This window comes from Schistocerca gregaria, chromosome 11 (genome assembly GCF_023897955.1).
Source record: "Schistocerca gregaria isolate iqSchGreg1 chromosome 11, iqSchGreg1.2, whole genome shotgun sequence".
NCBI lineage: Eukaryota > Metazoa > Arthropoda > Insecta > Orthoptera > Acrididae > Schistocerca > Schistocerca gregaria.
The window spans coordinates 73,460,777-73,477,092 of NC_064930.1; the positions used below are offsets into that span (position 1 = coordinate 73,460,777).

Sequence of the window (16,316 nt, forward strand, 5' to 3'; positions counted from 1 at the left end):
CACTGACGTAATAACAGTGGAAGTGAACACCACTTGCAAACAACATGTACTCAAATCAGGAGAAAGCCCAGTGTGTCCTTTGATATCACAAGAAACAGTCACCAAGAACAGTCCGGAGAGAATTCCAGACAGCATACCATAGTCAGCAACCAGAAGCTAATGGTGAAGTTTAAGGAGACAGGGAGCGTCTGTGATCTGCCTAGAACAGGCAGGACAGATCTAGTGTGCAGACAATTCAGACAGTGAGAGACACCTTCTTAGGAAGCTCTAAGAAGTCAATCAGCAGGGCCTCATGGTGAATTGCAAAATCCAAAAAACTGTGCACTGCATCCTAGGTATGTAAACAACTTCTTTTCTCTGCATACAAATATGGATAGTGCAGTCACCCTGACTGACAGATTACACTCATGACTAGGCTGTTACCATGCTGTCTGCGACTAAGAAAGATGATGACTATCTGAAATGTGTCTTTTCTGAGGTGAGGTGACATTTATTTGAACGGTGTTGTCAACCAATACAATGTTAGGATCAGAGAGTCCAATAATCCCCGTGCTGTGTTTGAGACCATCGGAGACAGCCCTAAGCTGAACTTTTGGAGAGGTCTGATCCACAGTAGCAACACAGGGCTTTTTTTCTTCACTATAATGACAGTCACAGCCAATAATTATTTTTATGTGTTGCATTTATTTGTTCTGCCATAGGTTCGAGACATTCCAGATTTAATTTTGCAAGAAGATAGTGCACCACTTGATTGGAGGTTAGAAAAATTTGGATACAACATTTCTGGGAAGATGGATCGGGTGTTAAGGCCCCATCATGTGGCGTCTCTAATATCCTGACACAACACCACCGGATTTCCTCCTTTTGGGCTATGTGAAGGACAATGTTTACCAAACACCAGTGGTCAACATTGCAGAATTGTGGCACTGAATTACTGTGATAATAACATCCATGCCTCACAAAATATTGACCAACACATGGATGGACATACGATATTGTTTCGATGTTCTTCAGGCAACAAGAGCAACACACAGCATAATTTATTAATCGTGTGTGTGTGTGTGTGTGTGTGTGTGTGTGTACACATACACAAAAACTTGAGAAATTTACCATCATTTCAAAACAAAAGATATGCATCTGTGTGTCATACTTTTTGCCTTATGAACATTCTTCTGTGGTACTACTTCCAGTGGACATAAATATGGTGTCCATGGAGGAATGGCCGGTATTCAAGGATAAGACGGGAACGATCATTGCAAGCAAAAAATATTCAGATGGACATATGACCTATTCCGAGTGGTTTCTGAGATACAACACATTTAAAGTACATTATTATTTAATTTCAGCATTTTTCAGTAAACTGCCAAGCTTCAACAAGTATAAACAGGGCAATATTCTTTTACAAAGTATAAACTGAAAAATAGACATTTGCGACACATTCACCTCCGAGCATTATCATCATCATCACATTCTGGATGTTGTATAGTTCATAATATTATAGTTCATAATATTACTCCACCATCAACTTCACTGCATTTGTGAACTCTTGGGAGAACAAGTTGTGTTGCTCGTCTGACTGGGTGGGTAAGACACATGTGTGTGTGCTACCAGTCCAAAAACAAGTTTACATCAAATGTCTTCTACCATGGCAACCATTCGCAATGGGACATATGCCCATATGAAGTTTTTTGCATCAAATACGTATTCCTGTTATATCCCTGAATACTCTCCATTCCTCCTAGAAGATCCTGTACATATACAAGGTATTCAGAAACAACCTGAAGGTTTGTAGGGATATTGTAGGGCAGGTTGTCCTGGGAAATAACTGTTAAGAAAAAAATTTGAACCGTTGCACTGTTTCCAAGTTCTCAAGAATTTATGTTAGTTAATCACATATAGTACTGACCATTAAAATTGCTACACAAAGAAGAAATGCAGATGATAAACGGGTATTCATTGGACAAATATATTATCCTAGAACTGACATGTGAATACATTTTCACGCAGTTTAGGTGCATAGATCCTCAGAAATCAGTATCCACGACAACCACCTCTGGCCATAATAACGGCCTTAATATCCCTGGGCATTAAGTCAAACAGAGCTCGGATGGCGTGTACAGGTACAGCTGCCCGTGCAGCTTCAACACGATACCACAGTTCATCAAGAGTAGTGACTGGCGTATTGTGACGAGCCAGTTTCTCGGCCACCATTGACCAGACGTTTTCAATTGGTGAGAGATCTGGAGAATATACTGGCCAGGGCAGCAGTCGAACAATTAGTGTATCCACAAAGGTCCGTAAAGGACATGAAACATGCGGTTGTGCATGATCCTGCTAAAATGTAGGGTTTCGCAGGGATCGAATGAAGGGTGGATGCGTCGTAACACATCTGAAATGTAACGTCCACTGTTCAAAGTTCCCGTCAGTGCGAACAAGAGGTGACCGAGATGCGAAATCAAAGGCAACCCATACCATCACGCCGGGTGATATGCCAAAATGGCGATGACGAACACATGCTTCCAATGTGCGATGTCGCCAAACAGGGATGCGACCATCATGATGATGTAAACAAAACCTGGATACATTCCAAAAAATGACGTTTTGCCATTCGTGCACCCAGGTTCGTCGTCGAGTATACCATTACAGGCACTCCTATCGCTGATGCAGCGTCAAGGGTAACCGCAGCCACGGTCTCCGAGCTGATAGTCCGTGCTGCTGCAAACGTCGTCGAACTGTTCGTGCAGACGGTTGTTGTCTTGCCCCAAACGTCCCCAGCTGTTGACTCAGGGATCGAGACGTGGCTGCACGATGCGTTACAGCCGTGCGGATAAGATGCCTGTCGTCTCGACTGCCGTTGGGACCCAGCACGGCGTTCCGTATTACCCTCCTGAACCCACCGATTCCATATTCTGCTAGCAGTCATTGGATCTCGACCAATGCGAGCAGCAATGTCGTGATACGATAAACCGCAATCGCGATAGGCTACAATCCGACGTTTATCAAAGTCGGAAACGTGATGGTACGCATTTCTCGTCCTTACACGAAACATCACAACAACGTTTCACCAGGCAACCCCGGTCAACCACTGTTTGTGTATGAGAAATCGGTTGGAAACTTCCCTCATGTCAGCACGTTGTAGGTGTCGCCACCGGCGCCAACCTTGTGTGAATCCTCTGTAAACTAATCATTTGCCTATCACAGCATATTCTTCCTGTCGGTTAAGTTTCGCGTAGGTAGCACGTCATCTTCGTGGTATAGCAATTTTAATGGCCAGTAGTGAAGTTCTGAGAAAATATAAGGAACTTGCCAGAGGTGGTGCTAACAAATGTGTTCTTTGCTTGGCACCCTCAAACCAAACAAACGTAGCTTATGCTTACCTAGCCTAAATTTGTCACTTCCGATGATGGCACATTTTAACTGGTAATGAGCGTTGGAACAAAATGGTAACCTTCAGACCCACGTCCGTTGATGCATTACTGCATTTAATTACACGCAAGTGCTCGAATTTGCACCCGCACATACCTTCAATGCTGAATACACTACTGGCCTTTAAAACTGCTACACCACGGAGATGAGGTGGTACAGACGCGAAATTTAACCGACAGGAAGAAGATACTGTGATAGGCATATGATTAGCTTTTCAAAGCATTAACACAAGGTTGGCGCCGGTGGCGACACCTACAACGTGCTGACATGACGGAAGTTTCCAACCGATTTCTCATACACAAACATCAGTTGATCGGCGTTGCCTGGTGAAACGTTGTTGTGATTCCTCGTGTAAGGAGGAAAAATGCGTACCATCACGTTTCCGACTTTGATAAATGTCGGATTGTAGCGTATAGCAATTGCGGTTTATCGTATCGCGGCATTGCTGCTCGCGTTGGCTGAGATCCAATGACTATCAGCAGAATATGGAATCGGTGGGTTCAGGAGGGTAATACGGAACGCCGTGCTGGATCCCAACGGCCTCGTATCACTAGCAGTAGAGATGACAGGCATCTTATCCGCACGGCTGTAACGGATCGTGCAGCCACGTCTCGATCCCTGAGTCAACAGATGGGGACGTTTGCAAGACAACAACCATCTGTACGAACAGTTCGATGACGTTTGCAGCAGCGTGGACTATCAGCTCGGATACCGTGGCTGCAGTTACTCTTGACGCTGCATCACAGACAGGAGAGGCTGCGATGGTGTACTCGACGACGAACCAGGGTGCACGAATAGCGAAACGTCATTTTTTCAGATGAATCCAGGTTCTCTTTACAGCATCACGATGCTCGCATTCGTTTTTGGCGACATCGCGGTGAACGCACATTGGAAGCGTGTATTCGTTATCGCCATACTGGCGTATCACCCGACGTGATGGTATGGGGTGCCATTGGTTACACGTCTCGGTCACCACTTGTTCGCAATGAGGGCACTTTGAACAGTGGACGTTACATTTCAGATGTGTTACGACTCGTGGCTCTACCCTTCATTCGATCCCTGTGAAACCCTACATTTTAGCAGGATAATGCACGACTGCATGTTGTAGGTCCTGTACGGTCCTTTCTGGGTACAGAAAATATTCGACCGCTGCCCTGGCCAGTATAATCTCCAGATCTCTCACCAATTGAAAACGTCTGGTCAATGGTGGCCGAGCAACTGGCTCGTCACAATACGCCAGTCACTACTCTGGATGAACTGTGGTATCGTGTTGAAGCTGCACGGGCAGCTGTACGTGTACACGCCATTCGAGCTCTGTTTGACTCAATGCCCAGGCGTATCAAGGCCGTTATTGCGGCCAGAGGTGGTTGTTCTGGGTAGTGATTTCTCAGGATCTATGCACCCAAATTGCGTGAAAATGTAATTACATGTCAGTTGCAGTATAAAATATTTGTCCAACGGAAACCCGTTTATCATCTGCATTTGTTCTTGGTGCAGCAGTTTTAATGGCCAGTACTGAATCTCAGAAATGGGACAATGTGATGATTTGTTTTCTTAAGAATTATTCCTCTGCCCAATCTCTCCTGCAACAGCCTTACAAGGTTTGCAGTCTGGTCCTGGCTATAATGGTTCAAAATGGCTGTGAGCCCTATGGGACTTAACTGCTGAGATCACCAGTGCCCTAGAACTTAGAACTACTTAAACGTAACTAACCTAAGGGTATCACACACACCCATGCCCTAGGCAGGATTCGAACCTGCGACTGTAGCGGTCGCGCGGTTCCAGACTGTAGCGTCTAGAACCGCTCGGCCACTCCGGTTGGCCCTGACCACAATGTATGAATGAATAGGGACAAGAAGCCCGTGGAGTGCCGTGGACGCTGGCCCCTGTGCGGGAGACTGACCTGCCGGTGCAGCACCATGAGCGCCGAGGTGGAGGGGAAGGCGGGGTCGTCGTGGGCGGGCGCCTGGCGCAGCGTGAGCAGGTGGACGTCGCAGGGCGGCGGCCGGTCCAGCAGCAGGCGGCGGCGCTGCGGCCGCGGCTGGCGCGCAGGGCCCTCCGCCACCAGCAGCGACGGCGGGTACAGCAGCGCGTTCGACAGGTGGTGCGCCGCCAGGCTCAGCCGCGTCACCTGGCCTGCGGTCGGCAGAGGTCAACGTGAGCGGGACGGGTAGTAGCGAGGTGGTAGTGTGTGTGTGGCCGACATGCGTGGAACGGGTAGTAGCGAGAGTCAGGGGGTGCCACAAGATGTAGTGTGTGTGTGTGTGTGTGTGTGTGTGTGTGTGTGTGTGTGTGGCCGACATGCGTGGAACGGGTAGTAGCGAGAGTCAGGGGGTCCCACAGGAAGTACCAGGTGTGTGTGAGTGGGGGGGCGGGGGGGGGGGCGGAAGGGGGGGGACACCTTGTTACTCAAGAGTACTATAACGGTATAACCTCCCCCTCATATGAAATGTCTGATTCCAACCTCTTTTCATACACATCCAGATACCAGATACGTATCAGACAATTCAGTGCTTCCTAAGGCCTTGTATGTGTGTCCATATATATATATATCGTGACCGGGCCAAATATCTAACGAAATAAGCCTCAAACGAAAAAACTACAAACAACGAAACTCGTCTATCTTGAAGGGGGAAACCAGATGTGCGCTATCGTTGGCCCCCCTAGAAGGCGCTACCATAGCTCCAACACATATCAACTGCGTTTTTTTTAAAAAAAATAGGAACCCCCATTTTTATTACATATTCGTGCAGCACGTAAAGAAATATAAATGTTTTCGGTGGACCACTTTCTTCGCTTTGTCATAGATGGCGCTATAATAGTCACAAACATATGGCTCACAATTTTAGACGAACAGTTGGTAACAGGTAGATTTTTTAAATTAAAATACAGAACGTAGGTATGTTTGAACATATTATTTCGGTTGTTCCAAAGTGATACATGTACCTTTGTGAACTTATCATTTCTGAGAACGTATGCTGTTACAGCGTGATAACCTGTAAATACCCCATTAATCCAATAAATGCTGAAAATGATGTTCGTCAAGCTCAATGCGTTTGGCAACACGTGTAACGACATACCTCTCAACAGCGAGTTGTTCGCTTTCCGTAATGTTCGCACATGCATTGACGATGCGCTGACGCATGTTGTCAGGCATTGTCGGTGGATCACAATAGCAAATATCCTTTAACTTTCCCCACAGAAACAAATCCGGGGTGTCAGATCCGGTGAATGTCCGGGCCACGGTATGGTGCTTCGACGACCAATCCACCTGTCACGAAATATGCTAATCAATACAGCTTCAAACCGCACGCGAGCTATGTGCCGGACATCCATCATGTTGGAAGTACATCGCCATTCTCTAATGCAGTGAAACATCTTGTAGTAACATCGGTAGAACATTACTTAGGAAATCAGCATACATTGCGCCATTTAGATTCCCATCGATAAAATGGGGGCCAATTACCCTTCCTCCCATAATGCCGCACCATACATGAACCCGTCAAGGTCGCTGATGTTCCACTTGTCACAGCCACTCTGGATTTTCCGTTGCCCAATAGTGCATATTATACCGGTTTACGTTACCGCTGTTGGTGAATGACGCTTCGTCGCTAAATAGATCGCGTGCAAACAATCTGTCATCGTCCCGTGATTTCTCTTGTGCCCAGTGGTAGAACTGTACACGACGTCCAAAGTTGTCGCCATGCAATTCCTAGTGCATATAAATTTGGTACAGGTTCAATCGATGTTTGATGTAGCATTCTCAAAACCGATGATTTTGAGATTCCCGATTGTCGCGCAATTTGTCTGGTATTGATGTACGGATTAGCCGCGACAGCAGCTAAAACACCTACTTGGACATCATCATTTGTTGCAGGTCGTTGTTGACGTTTCAAACGTGGCTGAACACTTCCTCTTTCCTTAAGTAACGTATCTATCCGGCGAACCGTCCGGACACTTTGATGATGTCGGCCAGGATACCGAGCAGCATACACAGCACACGCCCGTTGGGCATTTTGATCACAATAGCCACACATCAACACGATATCAAGCTTTTCCGCAATTGGTAAACGGTCCATTTTAACACGAGTAATGTATCACGAAGCAAATAACATCGGCATAGGCGAAATGTTACGTGATAGCACGTACTTATACGTTTGTGACCATTACAGTGCCATCTATGACAAAGCGAAAAAAGTCGTCCAACTAAAAAATTCATATTTATTTATGTACTACACAAATATGTAATAAAAATCGTGGTTCCTATTTGAATAAAATGCAGTTGATATCTGTTTGACCTATGGCAGCACCATCTATCGGGCCAACCATAGCGCCATCTGGTTTTCCCCTTCAAGCTAGACGAGTTTCGTTCTTTGTAGTTTTTTTTTTATGCCTATTTCGTGAGATATTTGGCCCAGTCACTATCAATGGACCAACCTTTATATTATTCTGCTCTATTTGATAAATAACTTGATATTAATTGAGTAGGCGTGTGGAATGTTCTTGATGGACGTGCGTTGTCGTGATTATCGGTGGATTGTTGTCATTGATAAAGTTAGGTACATATACTAAATTAAGTAATTAATCGAGAAATTGAAGTAATAAGTCCTTAGCAATAAATAACTAGAGGCTACAGAGATGTTAGCATGAAAAATCAATGCTTCTGATTAATAAAATGGTAATCTAAAAATTCTGTAACAAAAGTACTATCTAGAGAAACAGCCTAAAAGTTATTATCAAGCAACGTATTTTCATTTGTTATTTGTTTTTATGTCTTCCTCTGTATTTAATACGCTTTGTAATTACATTTCTAATTAACTCTCCAATTGTTTACATCTCACAGTTTTCCAATTTCCAGAATTTGAGGCCTTATTTGTGCATTCTATGTGTTTAATCGGATAAAGCACCAACTGCGTAGTGCCATTACATGTTAGTAACCAAATCCAAACTGTAATTAATTATGTAACTAAAATAAAATGAGACATTATTGTAATTAAAGCTCAGAATTATTTTCTTATGGAAAATTAAAGATATTACAATAAAATATTGTCACTGAATATTGTATTTTATACCTTATTCGGCTGTAACATCAGTTTCTTTACATTTTGTAAATTTTAATTCTAGGACCAAAATTATACAAAATTAATAATGCTTTATTTTGGAATTTATTGTTAAAATTCTATGTAAACGAAGGCTGCGAGTTACTTAATGAGTTGCTGTTTTGCAAGTCAGATTTTTGGAAGTCAAAGAGATCAGTGAAGTCTGTCTGTGTTTTGTTTTCATGACAAGTGTGCAGTTTGGATGTCAATTAATGTGAATAAAGTTTGTGAAGCATGAAAAATTCCCATTCATTCATCAATGGACCTGGCAGAAGAAATTTAAGTAACATTCAACATGAATCGTTACAGTACTCGGATACTTAAGTGGAAACAATTTACTTAGCATGTCACAGTTGGGTTTGCAGAAAGGTTGATTTACTGAAATGCTGTTTATACTTTCAATCATCATCAAATTGCGAAAGCTTTAAATGATAATATATCAGCAGTTGGTGTTTTTCAAGATCTCTCCAAGGCCTTTGGATGTGAGGATCATGATATTCTCTTAGAGAAAATCAAATTCTATGGAATCGATGGCTTTAGACATAGCTGCTTAGAATCATACTTGCCAAACATAATGTGAAAGGTTGTGCTGAATAATTCAGACAATTCCCAAAACGCAGTAAATTTTAGTGACAGGTGCTTTGAAAAAACTAAATAAAAGCACACTGGGGATCCCACAGGGTTCAATTTTGGGTCCGCTCCTACTCCTCATATACGTCAATGATATTCTATTTAACATTGAAAAAAGCATAGGGTAACGTCTGCTAAAAGTACACGTCTGTTAACAGTTCACAGTGACATTTTCTCTACATTGGCAACACTGAATAAAAATAGAAAACTACATTCAGCTGTTGATTCTACAGTGACACTGTCATATGTAAACTTGAAGAGCTCTAGCAAATTTATTAGTTATAGCTGGTAAGGGGTTCACTTTAAAATAAAAATATTTACCAGAAGAATCAAAAATGGTTCAAATGGCTCTCAGCACTATAGGACTCAACTTCTGAGGTCATTAGTCCCCTAGCACTTAGAACTAGTTAAACCTAACTAACCTAAGGACATCACAAACATCCATGCCCGAGGCAGGATTCGAACCTGCGACCGTAGCGGTCTTGCAGTTCCAGACTGCAGCGCCTTTAACCGCATGGCCACTTCGGTTGGCCCAGAAGAATCACTGTTCAGTGAGGAATAAACCGCAGAATGACAAACCGTGGAAATAAAAAACAATATGTGTTTTGTTGCAAATGCTGTTTCTTTTATTTAAGACATGTTTTATTTCAAAATATGTAGGAACCATAAAATGGGGAAATCCAAGAGAAAAACAGAAATGAGGCTCACTTTTATGGTTTATAACTGAAGAGACAAGAAATACAACTGTCAATGGGGAAAGAAAAAGAAACATTGCCAAGTCCTTGAAAATGAATGTCTATATGCTAAGGAAATGAATAGAAGCAGTAAGTATTTCCTTATTACTATTGTAATTATTATTATTGTTGTTGTTGTTGTTTACCCAAGGTAAGGACTTTTATTCTGGTGGCCTTTAGGTGTGATGCAATGTACATAAGTCTGAAGAGATTATCTTTGCAGGGTACATCCTCACATCACTAGCCAGATTCATGAACACAATCAATACAGTCAAGGAGAAAAAAGTTGCAGCTAATTACTGGGAACTGGATGCCCAGTTTTATGGTCCGACCAGAAGACACGTGATAAGGCTGGCATTCGATTTTAATCTTGATTACAGGGTTTAACCGAAATACAAAATTGGCAGGAAAGGATTGGTTGACTGACTTTAGCAAGAAACAGGAATTATATCTTCTTAGTCATGCACTGTGCAGCTTGGGGTGAATTATGGGTTTAACAAGACCCTAGGAGATTGATCTTTGAATAATTTGAAGTAATGCTACAATTAGAAGAAGTTTCATAGCACAACAAGAGGTAGTCGAAACCCTGGCAGAGTATGTAATCCAATTCCTCCTGTCCTGGGTGGTACTGAGTTAAGAGGGGAATGCTCCACTGTATCCAGACGGTGGGACTTTGGCAGGTGATGGGTGACTGGGAAGATAAGTGACGGGAGATTTGTTTTTGTACAAATGGAAATGCTGTGTGGCTCGGGCCTCCCATCTGGTAGACCGTTCGCCGGGTGCAAGTCTTTCGAGTTGATGCCACTTTGGCGACTTGCGTGTCGATGGGGATGAAATGATAATGATAAGGACAACACAACACCCAGTATCCGAGTGGAGAAAATTTCCGGCCCAGCCGGGAATCGAACCTGGGCCATTAGACATGACATTCCGTCGCGTTGACCACTCAGCTACTAGGGGCGGACTGTTTTTGTACAAGATTGGGAGGATATTTACGGTCTGTGAACGTTTCAGTGAGGTCCTCAGTGTATTTCGTGAGGGACCACTCTTCACTGCCGGTGCGATGACCACAGGTGCCTAGGCTGTACGACAGGGACTTCTCGGTATGGAACGGATGGCAGCTGTTGAAGTGGAGGTATTGCTGGTGGAACTACTGGTGGAAGTACTGATGTATCCATCTTTGAGGTGGAGGTCAACATTTAGGAAGTTGCATTGTTGGGTTTAGTAGGAAAACGTGAAGCAAATAGTGGAGAAGTTGTTGAGGTTCTGGTGGAATCTGGATAGGGTGTCCTCACCCTCGATCCAAATTGCAAAGATGTCATCAATGAATCTGAGCCAGGTGAGGGGTTTGGATTTTGGGTGTTTAGGAAGGATTCCTCTAGATGGGATATGAATATGTTGGCATAGGATGGAGCCCAGTGGGTGCCCATAGCCATATCCCGGATTTGTCTTAGGTAATGTCTTCAAAGGACAAGTAATTGTGGGTGAAGATATAGTTGATCATGGTGACGAGGAAGGAGGTTGTTGGTTTCGAATCTGTCGGGCATTGGGAACGGTAGTGTCCAAAACTGGTAAGGCCATGGGCATTATGGTTGTTAGTGTAAAGGGAGTTGGCATCAATAATGATGAGCAGTGCACTGTATGGTAAAGGGACAGGAACTGTGGAGAGCCAGAGGAGGAAATGGTTGGTATCAATCATATAGTAGGTTCTGGGTAATAGGTTGGAGGTGTTGGGCTACGAGAGCAGAGATTCTCTCAGTGGGGTCACAGTAACCGATCACAATGGGGCATCCTGGTTGGCTGGGTTTGTGGACTTTGGGAAGCATGTAGAAGGTAGGAGTGCGGGGGGGGGGGGGTCATAGGGGTTAGCACAGAGACAAACTCTGGGGAGAGGTTCTGGGATGGGCCTAAGGATTTGAGGAGTGACTGGAGATCCTGCTTGATTTCAGGAATGGGGTCACTGTGGCAAGGTTTGTAAGTGGACGAATCTGACAGCTATCGAAGTCCTGCTTGGTAATCCTTGCAGTTCAAACAACAGTGGAAGAGCCATTGTCTACAGGATTATAAGAACGTGATCAGTTTTTAGGTGGTGGACTGCGGTTCTTTCTGCGGATGAAGGATTAGTTTGCATGTTGAGGGATTTGACAAGCTCCTGACATATTTTGCATATTTCCGATTAGTGATGTCGAACAGAATAATTTTTTGGGGTAACTAATCACTTATAAACAAAGTATTCATACCACAAAAGCAAGCAGTAAGAATAACATATGGTGTTCCCTACAGACCTCTTTAAGGAGCTAGGTATTTTAACTGTGCCATCACAATACATACTTTTGCTGATGAAATTCATCATAAATAATGTATCACAATTTGAGAAGAACAGTGCTGTACATACCTGCTACGCTAGAATGAAAAATGATCTTTATTGCACATCAGAGAGAATTTCAATATGCAGAAATAAAATTTTATTATCATTCATTTGCCCAATAACACAAAACATCTGACAGGCAACCAAGCAAGTTTTAAACCTAAGTTAAAATCATTTCTCCCAAACAACATCTTCTATTACACTGATGAATTTCTATTTAAAAACTGGTAGCCAGTAAAAAAACACCTATTTTTGAAGTGTAGTTGTTGCTAGAGAAGGAATAAAATGATAGTGTGTTCATTAATGTTAACACTAATCATATAAACATATCGTGTAAGTGGACCAATTCGAAATCACTTGGATGAAAGAATTGTTCAGATGATGTATGGAACATGTAACTAACTACAACTGAACTCACAAACATTGAGTTTACTGTATTTAGCATATCTACCACACAGGTAGTAGGATAATGGCTGGAAAGAGTCCTTCCATAGTCTAATGGATACAGAGTACGCAACAAATGACAGACTCCATGATGTCACCAAACCAGTGACGTGGCAGGGTGAGTGCTACGTGAAATCTAGCTGCTTCCTTGCACAATCTTCCAAATCTAGTAACTCATGGACATGAAAGTATTTGTATGGAGTGTAGCCATGTATGGAAGTGAAACATGGACGATAAATAGTTTGGACTAGAAGAGAATAGAAGCTTTCGAAATGTGGTGCTAAAGAAGAATGCTGAAGATTAAGTGGATAGATCACGTAACTAATGAGGAGGTACTGCATAGGTCTGGGGAGAATAGAAATGTGTGGCACAACTTGTCCAGAAGAAGGGATCGGTTGGTAGGACATGTTCTGAGGCATCAAGGGATCACCAATTTAGTATTGGAGGGCAGCGTGGAGGGTAAAAATCGTAGAGGCAGACCAAGAGATGAATACACTAAGCAGATTCAGAAGGATGTAGATTTCAGTAGGTACTGGGAGATGAAGAAGCTTGCACAGGATAGAGTAGAATGGAGAGCTGCATCAAACCAGTCTCAGGACTGAAGACCACAACAACAACAACAACAACAACAATAAACTTTGCAAAACCTGTGCACAGGTACGATAAATGTCTCAATCATTTCGGTGATTATGTTGAAAAGTAACCATAAGTGTACAAAACTTTTGATAGTGAAATTATTGTTTTCTATAAACTTGTCTTTGATTTATAGCCTATCAGGGTTGAAAAAAAAACTGCCCTCATACATCAGTCTGGTGATTCGACCAGCTGTGTTGCTATTCATAAACAGCATTCCACAGGGTGTTTTGCAAGAGAACAACACCTGGCCAGATACTGCTGTTGTAACCAACCGTCCTCTACAGAGTGTCGAGGTGTTGCCTTGGCCTGCTCGATCACCAGATCTGTCTCTCGAATTGACTATCTGGGAAAGGGGAAAACTATTATAAGTGAGTGCTATACATCGTTATTGGACCGTTTGAAAACCGAGCTGCAAGGGAAACGCCGGCGATTGGACCGCAAAAAAGTCCTTTTTCATCACGACAATGCACCAGCACAGACCTCAGCAGTGTGGTCGCAAAATTAGTGGAAATAGGATTCCAACTCGTTTCACATCTCCCCCACCCCCTATTCTCCAGACTTGGCTCCATCGGTTTACTATTTGTTCCCCAATTTGAAGAAGTGGCTGGTGGGACAAAGATTTTATTCAAACGAGGTGATTGCAGCAACTAATAGCTATTTTGCGGACTTGGACAATTCCTATTATTCGGAAGGGATCAACAAATTAGAACAGCGATGTACGAAGTGTATAAGTCTAAAAGGACACTATGTCGAAAAATAGAAAAGGTGTGTGAACGTTTGGGCAGGCATTGTTGGTGTGCAGGCACTGTCAGCAGCTGATTGGCCTCCACGGGTACATTTCTGCGAATGGTTCATCCGACAATGTGTCAATCCTCCTTTCAGTGCAAATGTTCTCTTTACGGATGAGGCTTCATTCCAACGTGATCAAATTCTAAATTTTCACATCATGTGTGGGCTGACGAGAATCCGCACGCAATTGTGCAATCACGTCATCAACACAGATTTTCTGTGAACGTTTGGGCAGGCATTGTTGGTGATATCTTGATTGGGCCCACGTTCTTCCACCTACGCTCAATGGAGCACGTTATCATGATTTCATACGGGATACTCTACCTGTGCTGCTAGAATATGTGCCTTTACAAGTACGACACAACATGTGGTTCATGCACGATTGACCTCCTGCACATTTCAGTCGAAGTGTTCGTACGCTTCTCAACAACAGATTCGGTGACCGATGGATTGGTAGAGGTGGACCAATTCCGTGGCCTCCACGCTCTCCTGACCTCAACCCTCTTGACTTTCATTTATGGGGGCATTTGAAAGCTCTCGTCTACGCAACCCCGGTACCAAATGTAGAGACTCTTCGTGCTCGTATTGTGGACGGCTGTGATACAACACGCCATTCTCCAGGGCTGCATCAGCGCATCAGGGATTCCATTCGACAGAGGGTGGATGCACGTATCCTCGCTAACGGAGGACATTTTGAACATTTCCTGTAACAAAGTGTCTGAAGTCACGCTGGTAAGTTCTGTTGCTGTGTGTTTCCATTCTATGATTAATGTGATTTGAAGAGAAGTAATAAAATGAGCTCTAACATGGAAAGTAAGCGTTTTCGGATACATGTCCACATATATTTTCTTTCTTTGTGTGTGAGGAATGTTTCCTGAAAGTTTGGTCGTACCTTTTTGTAACACCCTGTATAAAGAAAACATAAACTAAACTCCATCCGAATGAGCCTAGGAAGGCCCAACAATACCGGCCAACTGCTGTGTCATACTCAACTGACAGGTGTACTTGATATGGAGGGGCATGAGGTCAGCACACCACTCTCCTAGGCATTGTCAGTTTTTGTGACCGCAGCCGCTACTTCTCCCCTTCAACTAGTTTCTCAATTGGCCTCACAAGGGCTGAGTGCACCATACTTGCAAACAGTGACTGGCAGATCCAGATGGGAACCCTTCCAAGTGCTAGTCTAGCGTGACAGTGCTTAAGTCCACTGATCTGACGGGAACCAGTGTTACCACCGTGGCACTTATATAAATACCTGGATGTAACAATTTCTAGAATTCGAAATGGGATGTTCACATTGTCTCTGTTGTGTGACGACAGGAGACTGATTTCAGTTCACTGGCACTGTATTGGTAAAATGTGGTCACTCTACAAAGGAGGTTGGTTATAAAACACTTGTGAGACCCATCTTAAAGTACTTGTATTACTCAAGTGTACTGGACCCTTACCAAATATACCTATGTATACAAAGAAGTGCAGCATGAAAGGTCACAGGATCGTTTGACCCACAGGGGAGTGGGTTTCCTGAAAGTTTGGCTTTACCTTTTTGTAAAACCATACATATGTGTGTGAGTGGGTCAAGATAAAAATATTATTATTGGCAAGTTGTTAATGTGAGACCTTGTAATCTCCTATATATTATATATACTCCTGGAATGGAAAAAAGAACACATTGACACCGGTGTGTCAGACCCACCATACTTGCTCCGGACACTGCGAGAGGGCTGTACAAGCAATGATCACACGCACGGCACAGCGGACACACCAGGAACCGCGGTGTTGGCCGTCGAATGGCGCTAGCTGCGCAGCATTTGTGCACCGCCGCCGTCAGTGTCAGCCAGTTTGCCGTGGCATACGGAGCTCCATCGCAGTCTTTAACACTGGTAGCATGCCGCGACAGTGTGGACGTGAACCGTATGTGCAGTTGACGGACTTTGGGCGAGGGCGTATAGTGGGCATGCGGGAGGCCGGCTGGACGTACCGCCGAATTGCTCAACACGTGGGGCGTGAGGTCTCCACAGTACATCGATGTTGTCGCCAGTGGTCGGCGGAAGGTGCACGTGCACGTCGACCTGGGACCGGACCGCAGCGACGCACGGATGCACGCCGAGACCGTGGGATCCTACGCAGTGCCGTAGGGGACCGCACCGCCACTTCCCAGCAAATTAGGGACACTGTTGCTCCTGGGGT

At 43.9% G+C, this 16,316-nt stretch overlaps 1 protein-coding gene across 2 annotated transcripts in view; it reads right to left on the reverse strand.

The window, feature by feature from the left end:
* Window positions 1-16,316, reverse strand: part of LOC126295334 (alpha-mannosidase 2) — a 923,615-nt gene that overhangs the window by 42,574 nt on the left and 864,725 nt on the right. For both annotated transcript variants that reach the window (XM_049987803.1, XM_049987802.1), the window contains one exon: window positions 5,330-5,562. In XM_049987803.1, the coding sequence (XP_049843760.1) occupies window positions 5,330-5,562 (233 nt within the window). The remainder of the gene's footprint in view (window positions 1-5,329; window positions 5,563-16,316) is intronic.